Source organism: Zootoca vivipara, chromosome 6 (assembly GCF_963506605.1).
Source record: "Zootoca vivipara chromosome 6, rZooViv1.1, whole genome shotgun sequence".
Taxonomy (NCBI): Eukaryota; Metazoa; Chordata; class Lepidosauria; order Squamata; family Lacertidae; genus Zootoca; species Zootoca vivipara.
The window spans coordinates 56,288,687-56,306,278 of NC_083281.1; the positions used below are offsets into that span (position 1 = coordinate 56,288,687).

A 17,592-nucleotide genomic window follows, 5' to 3' on the forward strand; every position below is an offset into this window, starting at 1 on the left:
AAATAGGAATACTCACAGGGTTTGTATGTGTCAATAAAACTATATGTCAAAAAGATACCACATTCTTCAGTGATACTATTCCAAAGAAACTGGACCCAAGGGAAGCAATAGCACTCATGAACCAGGTGTGCCGAGTTCCGTAGGGCCCAGTGTAGGGCCCAATAGAGCCTGCCCATCTGTGGAATATTGAGGGCCCAGTCCCCTCATGGGGAATTTTGTGTGTCCCTGGGCACCCATGACCCCGCAAGGATGGCGCACCTGCCATGAAGTCTCTCACTGGTCTGAGAATGGGATTCACGTAGCACACACTTCCTCTGTCCAAGCAAGGGAGACCTATCATCACTGCTCAAGGACATGTTGCAGCCACACAAAAGCTCTTGAAGAGGTTGTGGAGAAGAGTTAGGGAAGGGTGTGGTCAGAAATTGGACCGTGAAGGGTGCCTTCCCACGCGCCACAGTTCAGGGCAGGAGAGGGGTGGGAAGCTGCTGTTCACTCTCCCCCTGCTCTCTGCTACCGGGTTAGACATGAGCTACTGCAGACGGGGCTACTGCAGATGGGCGCAAGGTGCCAACGCCAAGGAGGGTGGGTGGCAGCATTGCTGCTGGCCCTCCTGCTATCTGCTACTGGGTCAAATCTGACCCAGCAATGGAGCTGCTGCGGCCAGGTGCACCTTGCCACGGCTGAGGAGGGCTGCTCCATTGCTGGGTCAGGAGAGCTGCTACTGCTGGGCGTGCTGCAGCTGAGGAAGGTGGGTAGCAGTGCTGCCATCCACTTGCCTGCTCTTCTCCCTGGTTCAGGGCGGAGCTGCGCCAGGTACAAGCACTACAACCAAGCCACAGCACCTTCTGGTGCGGAGCCAGGCTCTGATGAAGGAGTCCGTTGTGGGGGTGCCTGTTTGCGCCCAGCCGCATTTTTAAAACACACATTTTTGCTATTTTGTAAAAAAAAAAAAACCCTTGTTGATGACACCTGGGGTGATCTGCACCCACTGCACCCACCTTCCTGTGCCACTGCTTATGCCATTCCCCCTCTGGTTAGTTTTTATATCCTGGTTATTATATTCCCTAGTGACAGGGTATGCTTTTTTAGTACTTTTTCACATTTTCGTCACTAATGAACTCAGGATACATAGTTATTTGCTTCATCCCATTTTAAAATTTTCATAACAACCCTGCAAAGCCAAAGAGGCTGAGAGATTGACTGAATATTTTAATTTGGAGCTGTCTGTCTTCTATACCACAATGCCATATCCATAGCGTCTTCATTAGCATTTCCATTGTTAATTATGATGATGATGTTGTTGTTAAAAAACAGAGATGGCCAACGAGCTAGTCAGCAAATCACGTGTAGCATCCAACATAAGTTTATCTGGAGATCAAAGGGGTGCCTAGTTCCCATAAAAGCATCTCATGTGACAAACCGACATTCTTTGAAGCAAGCATTACAAGCATGGAAGCCAAAGGCTGCAGCTCCAAGGGGATGGTGACAGATTTCCCTGTTCAGAGTGTTCTGGTGACAGGATCCAATTCAGGAATTGGCCTGGGTCTGGTGAAGCAGTTTCTGAGGCTGCCAACTCCACCTCAGTGGGTCTTTGCTACTACCCTAGACATGGATGGACCAAAAAGCAAGGTGAGGATCAAGAATATAGCATAAGAGAGTATTGATGTTACTATGTTGTAAGAACAGACCCTCCTCATGCACGTGGCAATGTAAGCTTTGTGTGCTGGATGGGGGGCATCCGGTTGGAGAAAACACTGTTGTAGTCATGACCAGCTTGCCGGCTTCCCAAACAAACAATAAATAGTAAGAGAAAGAAATGATGACACATCAATATGAATCAAGACATCTATATTTCACAAGCTAGTGTTGATGGTAAATGTTGAGCATCTAAATCCAATGCATAGGAAATAAAATCCCACCAGGTATAATAAGAAGCCTCCTGGATCCTCCAACCCACTGGAAACACAGAATTAATGTGCAATTTTTTCTACAATGACTTCCACAAGTTCTTATGCCACACAGGGAAATGCAGATCTTTCAAGTTTTTCATTTGCTAGGCTATTGAAACCCGAGCTGCAGCTAACATGCATGTCAAAAGCTCTTTAGAGTGACAAGCTTTCATCTCGTAACTGTTTGAAAATAATGTTTTCATTTTACAGATGTAAAGGAAGCTAAGGAGGAGCAGGTACAAAAGCATGTCAGGGGATGTGGCCTGAACATAACTTCCCCCCTCATCTTCCTCTGAGCTGTGACCACCCTCAAACCCCTGTTGTAAATCTGAATCGTCTTCTTTTCTGGAAGTGTCAGGCTGCGGAGGCGATCTCCACAATTTCTCCTTTGCCCGGTCCCTGACATTGGGTTAGTTTTCATATGCTGGTTAATATACATGTCCCTAGTGACATGGTATGCTTTTTAATCATTTTTTCACATTCTTTCACTAATGAACTTAGGATACATAGTTATTTGCTTCATCCTGTTTTTTAAATCTTCATAACAATCTTTCATAGCAATTTTCCCATTGTTGTTGTTGTTGTTAAAAAGCGGAAGTGGCCGATGAGCTAGTCAGCAAATCACGTGTAGCATCCAATATAAGCTTATCTGAAGATCAAAGGAGGTGCCTAGTTGCCATAAAAGCATCTCACATGACTAATCAACATTCTTTGAAGCAAGCGTTACAAGCATGGAAGCCAAAGGCTGCAGCTCCAAGGGGATGACGACAGATTTCCCTGTTCAAAGTGTTCTGGTGACAGGATCCAATTCGGGAATTGGCCTGGGTCTGGTGAAGCAGTTTCTGAGGCTGCCAACTCCACCTCAGTGGGTCTTTGCTACTACCCTAGACATGGATGGACCAAAAAGCAAGGTGAGGACCAGGAAATGTAGCATAAGAGAGTAGTGATGTTACTATATTGTAAGAATGTAATGTAAGCTTTATGTGCTGGATAGGGTTGATGGGAGTTGTAGTCCGAAACATCTGGAGGGCACCCGGTTGGAGAGAATGCTGTTGGGCCTTTGGTCTCACCAGCAGCTGCCCTGCTCTGGTGTGACTGTTTTCAGTGGCTCATCTGAGTTGCCCACTGCCTGTCTTTTCTGCTTCTCTCAACCCTGCTGTGATGGGCCAGCAGGTCTCACAAGGCTGCCAAAAAGCTGTTGTTCACAGTGCTGTCTGTTAGTGGCCAGCTGAGCTACGATATGACAATAGGCTTAGAAAATTACAGCATAGATTAATGGGGAGGGACATAAAAGAAGATCTCTATCACTCTAATTCCACCTGTAGGCTGGTTTGCCTAGCAATTACAATTTTGCTTAATTAAGTTTCAGCACCTTTTAAAGCTGTTTACCGGGAGAGGAAAGTATTGGATGTCAGGAAATAAATTAATCCCTTAAACCCCAAGTCAACTCCGTGCAAATTTTTTAAAATCTCTTTTAACAGTCCAGTTCCTTCAAAGTAACTTTGTAATAATGTTCAACTTCCCCTTAGGTCTTCCAGAGTTTCCCTTCAGTACATTCCCCTGTGGTCAACTTTGTGGGGGCCACATGCCAGTGGTGTAGGGGGCCAGAAGCCAAAGTGGGCCGAGCAACAGATATGGCTGCTGTCCATGTATAATAGGCTACATTCCACTGATGCAAAAGTCACTAGTTTCTACATACACCTTTCTCTCCATCCTCCATCAGAACAAGTAAAAGGCACTGTTACAGTACAAGGACATATTCCAGCCAGGCAGAAGCATTTTTAGTGTATAGAGCAATGCCAGTGAGGGGTATGACGTGGTGAGAAAGAGGTTGTGGTCTTGGGAGAATTACGAAGGAGGAGGTGGGGAGGGCTTTCAGACTGCTAACCACTTTTCCATGTACGAGGTTTTCTGTTCTTCTTGGGTTGTTGTTGTTTTTAAATCATTTTTATTAGTTTTCCAATACAAACAGCCAATTATAATATTTCAAATACAATATTCCAATTAGAAACAATAAACTAAAAAAACAAAACCAAATTGTAGTCCAAATTGTTAATTATTAATGTTTTTCTGGACTCCCCATAGTCTGGACCTCTGAAGCATATTTCCGATGTCTCATTCTTACTCTTTGTTGTTTTTCCTGTTTTCCACATTCCGATCTTATCACTTTAAAGCTCTCCGTCCCTGGCTCTGCGATTCTCAATCGTGTCCAAAATCATATATCCTTACATCCATCGAGCACAGTTTCATTCAGAATGTATATTTTTCCAGCTTGTTTAGCAGCGCAGCTCCTCCTTCCTCATTCCAATCTCCGATCTGAGCTGTTACCCTAATATTCTTTTGGAGTTTTATGACGCAGCAACTTCCATCTCATTAAGTTGTTAAGTTATTCCCATCCGGGCTTTTGTCCAAATCTGTCTTTGATGTAGGCATATATTTGCATATTGCAATTGTTGTAGAGAATTGTACGCTATACCTTGCACTCATGAGAGCACAAATGTACAGAGAGGGGAACGCTTCCTTGTCATGACAGGAGCCATTTTCCAGACCAGGGATAAGGGTGGAGGAAGGGTCATTCCTTGAGGGAGGGAGAGGAAAATCCCCAATCCAGACTGTCTCTGTAAACGCCCCCACCTCCCTTTTGCATAAGTCTTACCTAAGCACCCTTACAATCTCTCCAAATAGATGCAAATGCCTTAAGTAAATAGGGTCTCACAACACTGGTATTTCCACCCTCCACCCTCCTGGCTAAATCTCCACGTCAAAGCATTCCTTTCCAAAAAGAAGATATTGGGAACCTAAAATCCTTTTTCTGATCCAAATAAAACAATGGTCTTATAGAAAGATTATGTTATTGAATATATAAAAAGAAAGCTATGGCTGTGAATGTATTCTTTTATATATATACTGGAAATGTCAAGACTTTTAAGTGTTTCACTCACGTCCTTATAAACTTGTATCTGTGTGTATTGCTAAAATGTAACTTGCCTCCTTTCCCATTTATCACAACGCCATCTAGCTTGTCTAATAATAATGACACCAATACACAACTCAGTGAAGAAAAACTATAAAAGTCGGGAAAATCCTTTGTTCTGGGTTCTTCGCTCCGTCTTGGTATGTGAGAGAGGAACTGCTCTTGCAACAGCTTTTTATTTTGTCTTAGAATAAATCACCTTGCTTTTTAGGAAGTCCTGGTGTGGTCTCTGTCATTTCGCTGTCAGTAAGAGCTCCTAATTTGTACCTCTTGCTGAGGTTCTTGGACTCCTCCTGGGTCAGAACCCTTATTTCTCTGGGTCTTCAAGCCCCACCCCCAATTCCTATTTCACAATGTAAATAAACTGTATCCCACAGATGTAAATCATTTGACGATTGATCGGCTTTCGGAGACCACGCACCACCCCCTCCCAGGCCCTAGGAGGGGGGCTACTAGACATCCATTTAGCCCTCTCTCTCGCCCTTAATGAAAGTTCTGCAAACAAATGCTCTGTATTTTATCTAAAATTATTGTCTCGAATCACTGCAAAGTCAGCCAACAAGCACCTCCCACTTCCCTCAAAACAGGGAGAAACTTTCATTTTTCTATTTTTGCTGTGTCACAGCTGCCATCTTAATTCTTCTTTTCTTTATCAAGTCTTTCAAACCAAACAAAGTTGCGCAGTTAAGTGTTTAATTATAAATAGAAGTTCATCTGTACTCTTCAAAATAAATTAGGTTTCTTCATGAGGCTTGGCGTAAAAAAACCAATTGTAAGTGTTGAGAAGAAGAAAAAAAAACATACAATCCTCCGTAATCCAAACTCTGTGACTGAGAATCTCTTTGAAGTCTCTTTGAAATCCGAGCTTAAGCACCAGGGACTGTACAATTCTGCATGTTTTTTCTCAGTCTTCTTTGGTCCAGACTATGTCTGTCTGTTGTCCAAATCTACTTATTTTATCTAAACAGATATCCCCAGCTATGGGAGTGGCATCAGAGAGTGCCATCTGTGTCATGCTCTGTGACCCAGTGTCCTGCCTCTTGCACAATGCAAGATGGCAATCTTGGACAATCTGTGGGTCTTCAAGACAGCCCTCCCCCATCCTGGGGAGTCTGCCAGGGCTAATTACCCCCATATTAGCCCTGAATTACTGGCATGGATGGGGTCCGATCGTATGGGAGTCAGCCATTTCCCACCGCCAGAAACAGGAAGTCCGGTTTTCTGTTCATCTTGGATAACATACTCACCTATTAACAGTGCTTTTTTTTCTTCTAAAAAAATATTTAGGGGTACTCTCATTTTGACTCCAGAAAATCACCATTTGATAGTTCAAATTGGGGAAAATAAATACAGTAAATGGTCAAAAGTAAAAAGATTCACAAAATGTTTAGAGGTATGCATACCGCCGCATCCCCCCAGAAAAAGCACTGCCTATTAATATTGAAGAGGAGGGTGTTCTCCTTGCAAGGCACTGTTCTATGTGAGATTCCTGGGTTTCTATTAGACTCTACTAAGCATTTTCAGCATCCAGTTCTAAGGCTCTGGGTCTCTCTTGGTGACTAGTTCCAGTTTAATAAAGGAGGCAAAACATTTCTTTCTTTCTTTTTTTACAGGAAATAAAGGAGTTGGCATGCCAACATCAGAATCTGGTGGTGCTGCAGCTGGGTAAGTCTCACGTTCCAAGTGTGGGATGAATAGATATTCCCAGCACCAGTGGAAACCAGTATAGTCCGCAAAGCAGTAACTGGAAAAAGGATGGTTCACAGCCAATCAAGGGCTTAAGCAATGAAGCCTCTCTTCCGAGGTTGTATCAGGCCCACCATATCTTGCTGAACTACAACTCCCATCATCCTTGCCCGTTGACCATGCTTGCTGGGCCTGATTAGACTTGCAGTTCAGTAATATTTCGAGAGTCAAAGGCTCCCCATACCATACCTTCCATAAAGGAACTTTCAGGGGACCACCAGGGGTCAGCGGAGAACACGGCGAGGGAGTACAAGGGGTTAGGGATGCAAGGAGCCCACAGCACCACCCAGGAGCCAGCAAAGAGCATGGAGAGGAGGTGCAAGTGGTCAGGGATGCTATGAGCCCAGGGCGCCAGCAGGGGAGTCCAAGATCGTCATACCAGAGGGACAGGCAGGCAGAGAGCGCTGCAGAGGGAGGGCTTTCGGACGCAAAAGAGCAGGAGCCGACCATCGCTTTAGTGGCTCTGGAGGGGAGGGAGACGTTGTAGCCCCATCTCAACTGTGAAGGGGTTGGAAGCGCAGGGAGGAGCGGAGGAGATTACCGGTAGCCCTTCCCAAGATACGTTGTTGGAGGTGGTCCCGCCGATCGCCACTTCCTGGATCTGACTCGGACTGAATGGACATGAGAACTTTAGCTCTGTCTTGTACATATGTATATAATAAAACTCTGTAAAGAATAAAGTCAAGGGCGTACCCACCACGGGGCAAGTTAGGGCAGCTGCCCTACTCTAGAAGCTACAAAGGGGGGGGGGAGAAGGCATATAAAAAACTGGTATAAAACAGCCTCTGAGCGCGCGCTTTTTTCCACTGTAAAAAGAGCAGAGGCCGGTGGGGAGGAGTTGCGTGGCCTCCCCTCCCCCTCCCCTCCTTTCGGCCACCTGCTCCAGCCTATCCCTGCTGGCCAATAGGGCCGGCTGGGGGGTGGGGTTTGACTACATTTTGGCCTACGCGGCAGCATTCAAACCCTCTTTGCTGCACCTCATCGGATCTGCATCGTCTCCTCTCTGCGGGTGTGGCTGGGGGGAGAAGCCTGGGTGAGCACAGCTGAGCGGGGGGAGGGGGGCTAACTGTTTGACTGTTCACGCTTCTTTCTGTGAAGGTCTTTTGGGCTTGCATTAATTGCTCTGTGCTGCTGATTGCTGCCTCCCCGCCTCTTTTATCTCAAGGGATCTCCGCAGTTCCCCTCCTTCAATCCAGCTGCCCCCCCCTAAGTCTGCTACTTTCGTGTTTAGTGGGTTTCCCCTGCTTTGCCCATTGTTTTAAAATCGGCTGTTTGAGTATGGGGGATTCCCTGCTTTGGGGGATTCCTTGCCAGCAGCTGCTCTCTCCTCTGCATCATTGATGGGGGGATGTTGATGCTAGTATTTCAGCCTCCTTTAATTTTTGGATTCCTACAACTTTTAAGCAACTGTGCACATATTCAGAACTGGCGATTCATTTTTAAGTTGCTATTAGAGTTTAAGTTGATTTTGGTTTTTCCCTAACCTTGAAGCATCTTTATTGGGAATTAAAACAGCGACTTTAAATCTGATTGGCGTAATGCAAGTTGACAAAACTATTTTGTTTTGGTTCTAAGCCGATTCAAGGTTCCAAGCATCCCAGTACTGCTTGATTGCCCTGCATATCTTAATTACTCCTTGGTTACCTGTAGTTCTTGGCTGGGAATTGTTTTTTTTTCTGCGGGGTACTTAGCTGGCCACATTGTTATCTCTTTGCTGGGTACTTAAGGTCTATCAGGGCCACATTGTTACTTTATCCCCTGAAGATCCTGTGTCTGCAACAATAATAGCTTCTCATTTGCTTCTCATTTGGTACTGCTGAGTTCCTCTATTTATTTATTTATTTATTTATTTATTTATTTATTTATTTATTTATTTATTTATCTTAGTTCCCATGCTTGCAATAATTGCTTTTCGTAGCTTGCTTTATCCTTGATCTGAGTGGCTTGTTTTACATTTGACAACATTGTTGTGTTTTAAAATTTAATTTTGCTTTAACTTAAATACTTATTATTTTGACGTTTTGCTTTGGTTTAAAGGAGAATTGGCCAGTGGCCTGGCTGTTTTTCTAGAACTCTTTCACAGGACAGTTTCACAGTACAATAGTAAATTTATGTGTTTAGTTTCCACAATAACATATATTAGTATTAAATATATAGAAATTTATTATACAAATTATAATAATATCACAAGTGCAGCAACTGCTAGTGAAAACCTCATGCATTTTCCTTTCTATAGATAATTTAAAAATTTTAACCAATATTTTTAGTATTATTACCACTTTATTTCCCATCCCTCCTCATCTCTTTCTTCTCCCCTTTAGCTATACTTTTTACCGTTTAAATTTTTCTTCCCACATTTTTTCTTACCTTTATTATTATTATTACTTTTACTTTTTAACTTCATTTTTTTTAAAATCCCCTTCCCCCTCCCCCAATATCAACATTTCTACAACACTATTATCACCCCATCTCCCACTTTTAATACATAGACTCCCCTCTTCATTTTATACACCAAATCCCCCCCTTTACTAATCTCCTCCTTATCATCCTCACCTACCCCACTTCTCACCCCCCCACTCCCACTTTTGTCACTGTTGTTTGACTGCTGGAATGGCCTGCCTTTAAATTGAAACCTGCTTGTCTGTTTTTGAGAGGGGAGCCTTTTCCCTCACCCTTCCCCCCCCCTTTGTCTTTTTTTTAAAAAATAAAATAAAATACTGCGGTGGTAGAAGGCTGGGTGGAACAAAGCCAGGAAGCTGTTAAAAATCTGGGAGACTGAAGCAGGAGACCACGGTGGGTGGGTGGGGGGAAAACGCAAGGGGAAGAGGGGGTCAACCCCAATGCATTTTAATCCTCTGCTATAATTATATATAATTTTCTAAAAATATTGGTTTCATTCGCCTTTTCCATGCTGAAATGTCACAACCTGAATGACCATGGCTTGCCCCCCCTGGTTTTGATCCTGGGTACGCCCCTGAATAAAGTACTTGGGAATTCACGATGGCCTTGTTTAGGGCTCAGCCTTACCATTTGTGTGTCTGATTGTCCCACAGATTTCATAACTCTTGGAACTGCAGGGATGTTTCAGTGTGCATATGCAAGGCCTGAACTAAGAGAGACAAAATATCCCTGCTGCTTTCTCCCTAAATTTCTCCCTACAGTTTTTTGTTCAGTTTCCTCAGTTTCTCTCTAACCTCCACCTACATTAGTTAAGTACTTTGGCCTTACAATTGCCTTGCTTTGAGCTCATCTTTTGACGGAGTGATATTAATGTGATGCAAGTATTTTTAAAATCCAGCTTCCAGTCAGTCCCTCTCTGTGCTCACTGCATGCACACTCAGAAAGACACACAGGGCTCCATGATTCAGGGAAGCACTTGTTCTTCCTCCTCAAGTGGGCTGTGGTAGCTGCTACACTAACAAAAAGAGCTGACAGGCCAAGGTGATAAATAAGTGGACTGAAAAGCACCTCTCATCCTTGAATGGACTTAATCTGTAAGATTCCCCAAAGCCACTTCCCTTGGTAGTTTTAAAAGGGCCTTTTTATTAGTCCCTGGGGCATCCCCACACCACCCAGTTCTTAAGTGCTTAGAAATGTCATTCTGCAGATGTCACTGACCTCCAGAGCATCAAAGCAGCTGTGGAACAAGTGCAAAGGTGTGTTGGAGAATGTGGTTTGAACCTCCTGATGAACAATGCTGCCGTTCGTACTGGATACGACCTGGAGAAAGAAAATGCAAAGGACATGGCAGATATATATGCCGTCAATACTATTGGACCACTTCAGGTGAGCCAGGTAAGTTTTTGCTTTTAATGGAGTTGCAAAACCCTTTACTCACCACCTATTGCTATGGTAATAGATGTGATGTTCTGGTACTTTGGGAGAATTAAACAAAAGCAACAAACTGGGTAGGAGAAAAGCAGAACTTGTTTGAGCAATTAATTTTCATGAGGAATTTAAAAACATAATTGCAAACTGATATGGAAATTCGGAGAATTGAACTTAAGGTAGGAAAAACGATAAACCAACATTGATAGATCAACCAGTCGCTGAACATCAGTCTGGCATAAAAATAGGAACGCTTTCTACCTTTCCTTCCGCAGGGCTCCTCTCATAAACATGTAGACAATTTTTTTTAATAAAATGGATCAATATAGCTCCCAAAAGTAAGAGCAATGTTTATATATACCTTCATTTTTTTACATCCAGTGCTTTCCTCTGGTATCGCTGCCCTAGGATAGCTGCATTCATTGACTAAAAGAGTAATGTTTATATATACCTTCATCTTTATACATCCAGTGCTTTCCTCCACTGCCCTAGGATAGCTGCATTCATTGACCTCACAACAGCCATGATCACTACTGTTTTCTCTTTTAGGCATTTCTGCCCCTGCTGAAGATGGCAGCTCAGAGATATCCCCTGGAAGGGCTGAGCTGCTGCAAGGCAGCCATTATCAATACATCCAGTGCTGCAGGCTCCATGGAAGTTATGGCGATATGGGATACAAAGAAGATTGTTGCTTATCGCTGCAGTAAGGTACCTATTGTGAAATCCATGTGAAACTGTCTGCAGCCTCCCCTGCCCTGCTGTGACTTTCCAAAGAATAGTTGTATGTGTGCATCTGGGCAATAAGAGTGTATTCCCCACGGATAAATGTTGAGAGACAAACTTCTGTTGTGAGGATGTTGCATTTTCTAAAACAGTGGATGGCACTAAGGGAAGATGCTGGGATGTTTTCTACAAATAATTAGCATGTGTACAGTCTTTTTCTTCTTGTGGGACTTAGAACAAACATTTAAAGCTAGAAATCAGTTAGCAAAATGATGCAGCCAACAAGCATTGTTTGGCAAATGCCAGTCAAAAATCTGCAGCCTCCCTTGCCCTTTCCAAATGATAGTTGTATGTGTGCATCTGGGCAATAATCATGCGTTGCCCACAGATAAATGTTGAGAGACAAACCATATATTCCCTTGCGGTTCCACTTCTGTTGCAAGGATGTTGCATTTTCTGAAACAGTGGATGGCACTAAGGGAAGATGCTGGAATGTTTTCTACAAATAAAAAGCATGTGTACAGTCCTTTTCTTCTTCTGGAACTTAGAACAAACATTTATAGCTAGAAATCAGTTACCAAAATGATGCAACCAACAAGTATGGGGGACACTCACAAATGCCTGTGAAAAATCTTGTTCAAGAGTGGTGTGTGTCCATGATAGATAACTTCCAAGTTGTTAATTTTTGTGTCAGGAACTGCTCAATGATGTCCCGTTTCTCTTACAAATCTATCTGCCTCCAAATCCTTTCTAGCCACATTGCAGTGATTTATCTTAAGCAACTCCCCACAATTACCAGATCAATGCACCCTCTGCTCATGGTTTGTTTTTTCTCCCTTGTAGGCTGCTTTAAACATGCTCACCAAATGCCAGTCACTGACGTATCCAGCTTATGGGATTCTGTGTGTTTGCATCCATCCTGGCTATGTAAAAACTCAAGGCAATCCCGTAAGTGTTCAAGGTTTTTTGGTAATCATGGAAAAGCCCTATAGGACATCAACTGGGTACCCTGTAACTGGGTTTTCTGACAATTTGTAAAGATGATGGAGGAACAGATTTTGAGGGGAAGTAAAGTGAACAACTTCCATATATAGGTTTTTCCCATTTACCCATTTACCCATTGAAGGAATCTCACAAAGTCTCTTTTCTCCTGGGCTGTGTACACAAACATTTTATTTTCGAATCAATGGATATTGTGTGTAACCACGTAGAAAAAAAACAAACACTCAATCTAGATATATAGCATATTTTTCACCCCTGAAAAGTCCTTCTTGAGAAGCTGGTTTCATTCTCAAAATAAAAACTCATTGCACTACCCTGGAGAGTGTGCATTTGAAAACTGATATAGTTAGTCCTGGCAATAGGACATGTGTCCACACCTGCCCAATGGTGTTGTAGGTGAGCATAAAACCAGGTTCACAAATATCAGTACCTTCTTAATTTCACCCACCCCTGTGGAAAGCATGATCTAGAAACAAAATAAATTGAAAGCAGCATGTTGACGAACAAACATGAGCAATTCCAGATTGAGGAAAAACAGTATTTTTTGTGCTATAAATGGGTTAGAGCATGGGTTGGCAAACTAAGGCCTGTGGATCCCTTCTGGATCCGGGAATCGCCACATGTATCACCAGTGCATGGGTTCTTTCCCTCTCCCTTATACGGAGGCGCCTCCTCCCTCCCTCCTCCTGGCTTCCCCCCACCCTGCCTAGAGGAGGAAGGGGGCTGGGCTTTGTTGGTGCCAGCAGCAGCAGTGCTCAAGCGGCCACCTTTTTAGCAGCCCCTCTCCAGAGCCCTTTTGCACGCCACTCATCGGTCCACCGCCACCAGCCCTTGCCACTCACAAGACACAGGTAAGCAGCCACCAGGGCTCGTGGTGCTCTTGCATCATCCCCCCCCAAAAAATATAGGCAAGCCCCCCGCAAAGTCTGAGGGACAGAGGACCGGCCCGCTGCTGAAAAGGTTTGCTGACCCCTGGGTTAGAGTGTATGCAGACCTAGAATCCCTGGCAGTTTCAATAGCAGGTGGATATTCCTGTTTGTTGAACGCTATTTCTGCAACAGAGCACATGGTTCAGCAGTGGCACATCCTGTTTCACTGCTTGAAGTGAAATGGGAAGTGCTGCTATGCTGCTGCCCACCACTAGAAGAGAAGCAGCACTGGCACTGGCATCAATTTTGGGTGAGATCTCCGAAATTTGCAAGATCTCACTCGAAATTGGCACAGATGCTAGCACTGCTTCCCGGCCACCATCAGAGGTGGCAGGGCAGGTAGGGCACCCATGGGGGTCCAACTCCAGGCCCTTCTGCCACCTGAGGTGGTGGCCTCGCCCTGCCTACCGGTAATAGCTTGGCCAGCCCTGACATGATTGTCAGCAGCATTTTGATTTGATTAGGTCACAATTTTTTAAACTTTGATGCTTTTCATTACAATTGGGCTTGTGCAGCACTTATTTAGAAAGTGTGCCACTCTTCTTCTTCCTCCCCCTCCCTTCTTCTTCTTCTTCTTCTTCTTCTTCTTCTTCTTCTTCTTCTTCTTCTTCTTCTTCTTCTTCTTCTTCTTCTTCTTCTTCTTCTTCTTCTTCTTCTCCATCATCTCCTCACTTGAAAACAAAAAAGGGGGGGACCCATAAATTATTCTTTCTCCATCTATGGATAGGGAAGAGTTTCCATGTAAGAGGACCAAGTATGATTTTCAGAGAAGATTGACTCTAAAACAAGTTTTTTGACTCGCCTGCTGTTTATACCTACATATCTCTGCCAAAAAACAAAAACACAGAAATTTAAAATGTGAAAATATGAAAAAGGTAAAATTATAAAACTTATTTCCAATTGTATGCAGATTTCCTCTGCATAAAAATCAGTCTAACTTTTCAACATCCCATTATTTCTCTAAATTAAAAGAACAAAGTATTATTATGAGTTTGGGGGCAGGAAGGGGAATAGGCTGTATGACAATACCCTTCTAAATCCTGGGGCCTTGGAGTGAACCACTTGGCATGTACGACTTGGTTGTCTTTCATAAAGCAATGTGTAGACTGAAATCTTATAGCGAAGACGTCCAACAGCATCTAGGCCTTCTGCTATGTGACATTCAGGAATTATTTTCTCCTAATTCAAGAAATCCTTCTCATACAAGATTTTTCTTCATAGGAAGCCAACCTGACTGTGGAAGAGAGTACACAAGGAATAATTAATGTTCTCTCCACACTTTCTGAGGTGGATAATGGTACCTTTGTTGACTGGGAAGGGCGCAGAGTACCCTGGTGAGGAATTTGTTTCACGATGCCAGCGATTTTACCACTCTCACAGTCTGCCTAGAGTGCATCCAATGAGGCAAGAGAACAGTAGGCCAGAGGCTAGCCTTTGTCATGTCTGCAGCTGAGAAGACACAGAGGCTTGACTTGCTCTTGGTGGGATGAAACCAAATCTTTGGGGGATCTCCCTGGAAGTCTAATGGAGGAGCAAGTTCTGATGTAGTAGGGATGCTGTGAGTTTTTCATCTTGTGCTCTGGTTTTGTGTGTGTGTGTATGTAAATAAATAAAACCATATATCAAAAAGACACCAGTCTTCAAAAATACTCATTCCAAGGAAACCAGACTAGAGGGAAGCACTGGCTGCCTTAAGTCTCTCACTAGCCTTAGATTAGGATGAATGTAATTCACGTATCTTGTGTCCAGGCAGGGGAGAGCTATCATCACTCTTCAAGGACACATTACAGCCAGGAGAAAGCACTTGAGGTTGTGCAGCAGAGTCAGAGAAGGATGTGGAGGGCCACGTTTGGTACTCAGCTCAGGTTGCTCACCTCTGCCATAGGTGATAAGGAATTGCATACATGTGGTGGAAGTGGGTAGGGAAAGCAGTGCCTGGGTGTAGCTCTACTCTTTGCTTCTTCTGCCCTGGCAGCAGAAATGAGTTCAAGCCAAGTGAAAGAATCGGCACTGGGCCTTTAAGAGGGAGGCGGCAACGTCGCCCCCCCCCCCGCCTCCTTCCCGGTCCCTCGCGCTTGCGCAAGAAGGAAAAGCCCGATAGGTGGGAGCGGGAGAGAAATGTGACCTAGGCGGCCGGTACCTCGGGCAGTGCGCGAGAAGACGTGCGCGCGCGCGCACTTGTAGCGCGCAAGAGAGAGAGAGACCAAGAGGCACTGCGGCCCTCAGGTGAGGTGAGGTGAAGTGGGGGGGGGGCGGGGACGGCGGGGACATAGATGTGCCTTACTCCACCCTCCCTCCCTCCGTCATCATCATCACCACCACCTTCCTCCATGGGAAAGCGGGAGCGTCTGGAATCTGACTCTGAGGCGTAAATGAACGCGGGGTGGGTGTGTGAGCGAGAAAGGCGTGGAAAGGAGGGAAGGAAGGGCGGGGCAGAAGCCGTGCTATTCAAGGCGGGGGGCAAGTGGTGTAGGTGAGGTCCCTGCACGAGGGGAAGGGCTTCTTGTTGGGGGGAAGCTGTTAGCTGTGAGCGCGCGCGCGCGCGCACACACACACGCGTGTTCCTTTATGCTACCGTAGGTGACAGACAACCTTGCGGACCCGTGTTGGTCTGCAGCCCAAGCAACAGTGAGTCTAGTGGCGCCTTTTAAAGTCTTAAGAGGTTTATTGTGGGCTGAGAGGCTGCTTCGTCCGCTGCATGAAGGATCAGGCGTGTATCGGGGCGGGGAACTCGAGGCCCTGTGAACCAGGCAGAGAGTATATACAGTATGTATGAATGTGAGTGAGTGAATCAAGTATCTCTCTTTTTTATCATTGAAAGGCGGGTCCTGTAGCACCTTAAAGCACCCCATATTTGTCAGTCAGAATCTACTTTGTAAAAGATGCTTGAAGAGTGTGTGACAAGGAGGGTGTTTTGGTTCAGAGAAGTAAACATTGGGACCCAAAGGCAAAGAAATGTAAGAGATATAGCCTGTAACATTTCTATACAAAGCTCAAATGTATGCAGCAACCATTCATGACAGCAGTAAATGGCAGTTATGTGGGAGGATGTGTATTGTGAAAGGAAAGGGCAGATATAAAGCGTGGAGGAAGTGAAGTGGGATATATGTGGAGGACAGGCAGAGTGGAAAAGTTTTAATCATATTGTTCATGAATTCTCTGTTAAAGCATCACAGGCAATGTACAATAAAGGACTATGTAATTATTGGAGTTCAGAACCTTAATTGGTAGTAGCTGCTTTCTATGCTTGTCACGGGTTTTGAAGAGAAGCAGTTTCCATTTTTTTTAAAAAAAAGTACAATAAATAGGATGGGCTTGACTAGGCAGAAGCTGAAAGAACTGGGTATAAGAATAGGACTACAAGCCATGAGGGACAGCTGCAGCAGAGTATGTGTGTAAAAATCGTGAGAGTATGGTAGGAATGGGGACAGTGTTAGAAACTGCCATATAGAAGCTAGGCACCAAAAGGCTCCTTAAACCAAGGTTACAGTCACCAAAACAGGATGTCTAGTCTTATTTTTCAAATGATGGACTGACTGTGACTGATTATCAGTTAAATATCTGACTAGTTCAGATGACAACCTTGAGCTAGGTTAAGAACTTTGGGAACTTAAAGAAGAAAAGTCATTTTATCCAGGGACAGTCCATATATATATTGGCCTATTCCTACCTCTTTTTCTTAATGGTGACATGGACCATTCATAATGTATGAATGCTCTTCACAACTATGAGCAGGGCTTTCGAATGGGATAAGTGAAGACAAGCTACAACAATTAACTATAATGTCGTTGACTGCTCCTGCTCAGGCTGCACAGAAAAAGCATTTTAGTTCCTGAAATTCATTATGATTGTGTAGATAAAATATAACTCAGAGAATTCTACAAGATGTAGTATTAGTGCATGAAAACAGTCAAAATCCAGTGATCCCCAGGCCTCAACAAGCACTGCTTGCTTGCTTTATGTTCTGAATATGTTTGACTGTCTGCTTATAGGGCTGTCATATAAATAACGTGCACAATGTTTAACAGCTTTCTTTTATCTGTGCCAGGCGGATTGGTAAGATTTGTGATAGAATTCATGATTGGCCAGTCTTGCTCATAATTGTGGAGCTCTATCTTGCATCTAATATATATGGTTATTACTTTTAATTAGCTCTTATTTATATAACCCCTCAAGGAAAATTGTTACCTATGTTTTATGCCCATAAAGATTTCAAGATGATGTAAGAGCCAAAGGCCACAGCAACATGTATGGAAGGCATATGAAGGCCATAAAATATATTCTTCAAATGATGAAAATGAAGTGAGAATTTTGCATAGCATACTCTATTGCTGCTTATATTGTCAATAAATATACTTTCAGTATCCACTTTTTCCCCTTTAAAGATAATCTCAAGTGATATTAGAAAACCTGAAAATTTCTGAACATTTAATAGCTTGAT

The 17,592-nt window shown here is 43.9% G+C and overlaps 1 protein-coding gene across 14 annotated transcripts in view; it reads left to right on the forward strand.

Moving 5' to 3' along the window:
• Nucleotides 1-850: 850 nt before the first annotated feature.
• GFOD2 (Gfo/Idh/MocA-like oxidoreductase domain containing 2) overlaps nucleotides 851-17,592 on the forward strand; it is a 29,597-nt gene continuing 12,855 nt past the window's right edge. For 5 of the 14 annotated variants that reach the window (XR_009557776.1, XM_060275979.1, XM_060275978.1 and 2 more), the window contains exon 1: nucleotides 15,939-16,108. Coding sequence is in view for 7 of the 14 variants with exons in the window: in XM_060275979.1 (XP_060131962.1) it covers nucleotides 16,034-16,108 (75 nt within the window). In the remaining 7 variants the exon portion in view is untranslated. The other 9 variants (XM_035120189.2, XM_035120185.2, XM_060275986.1 and 6 more) reach the window with 9 other exon arrangements.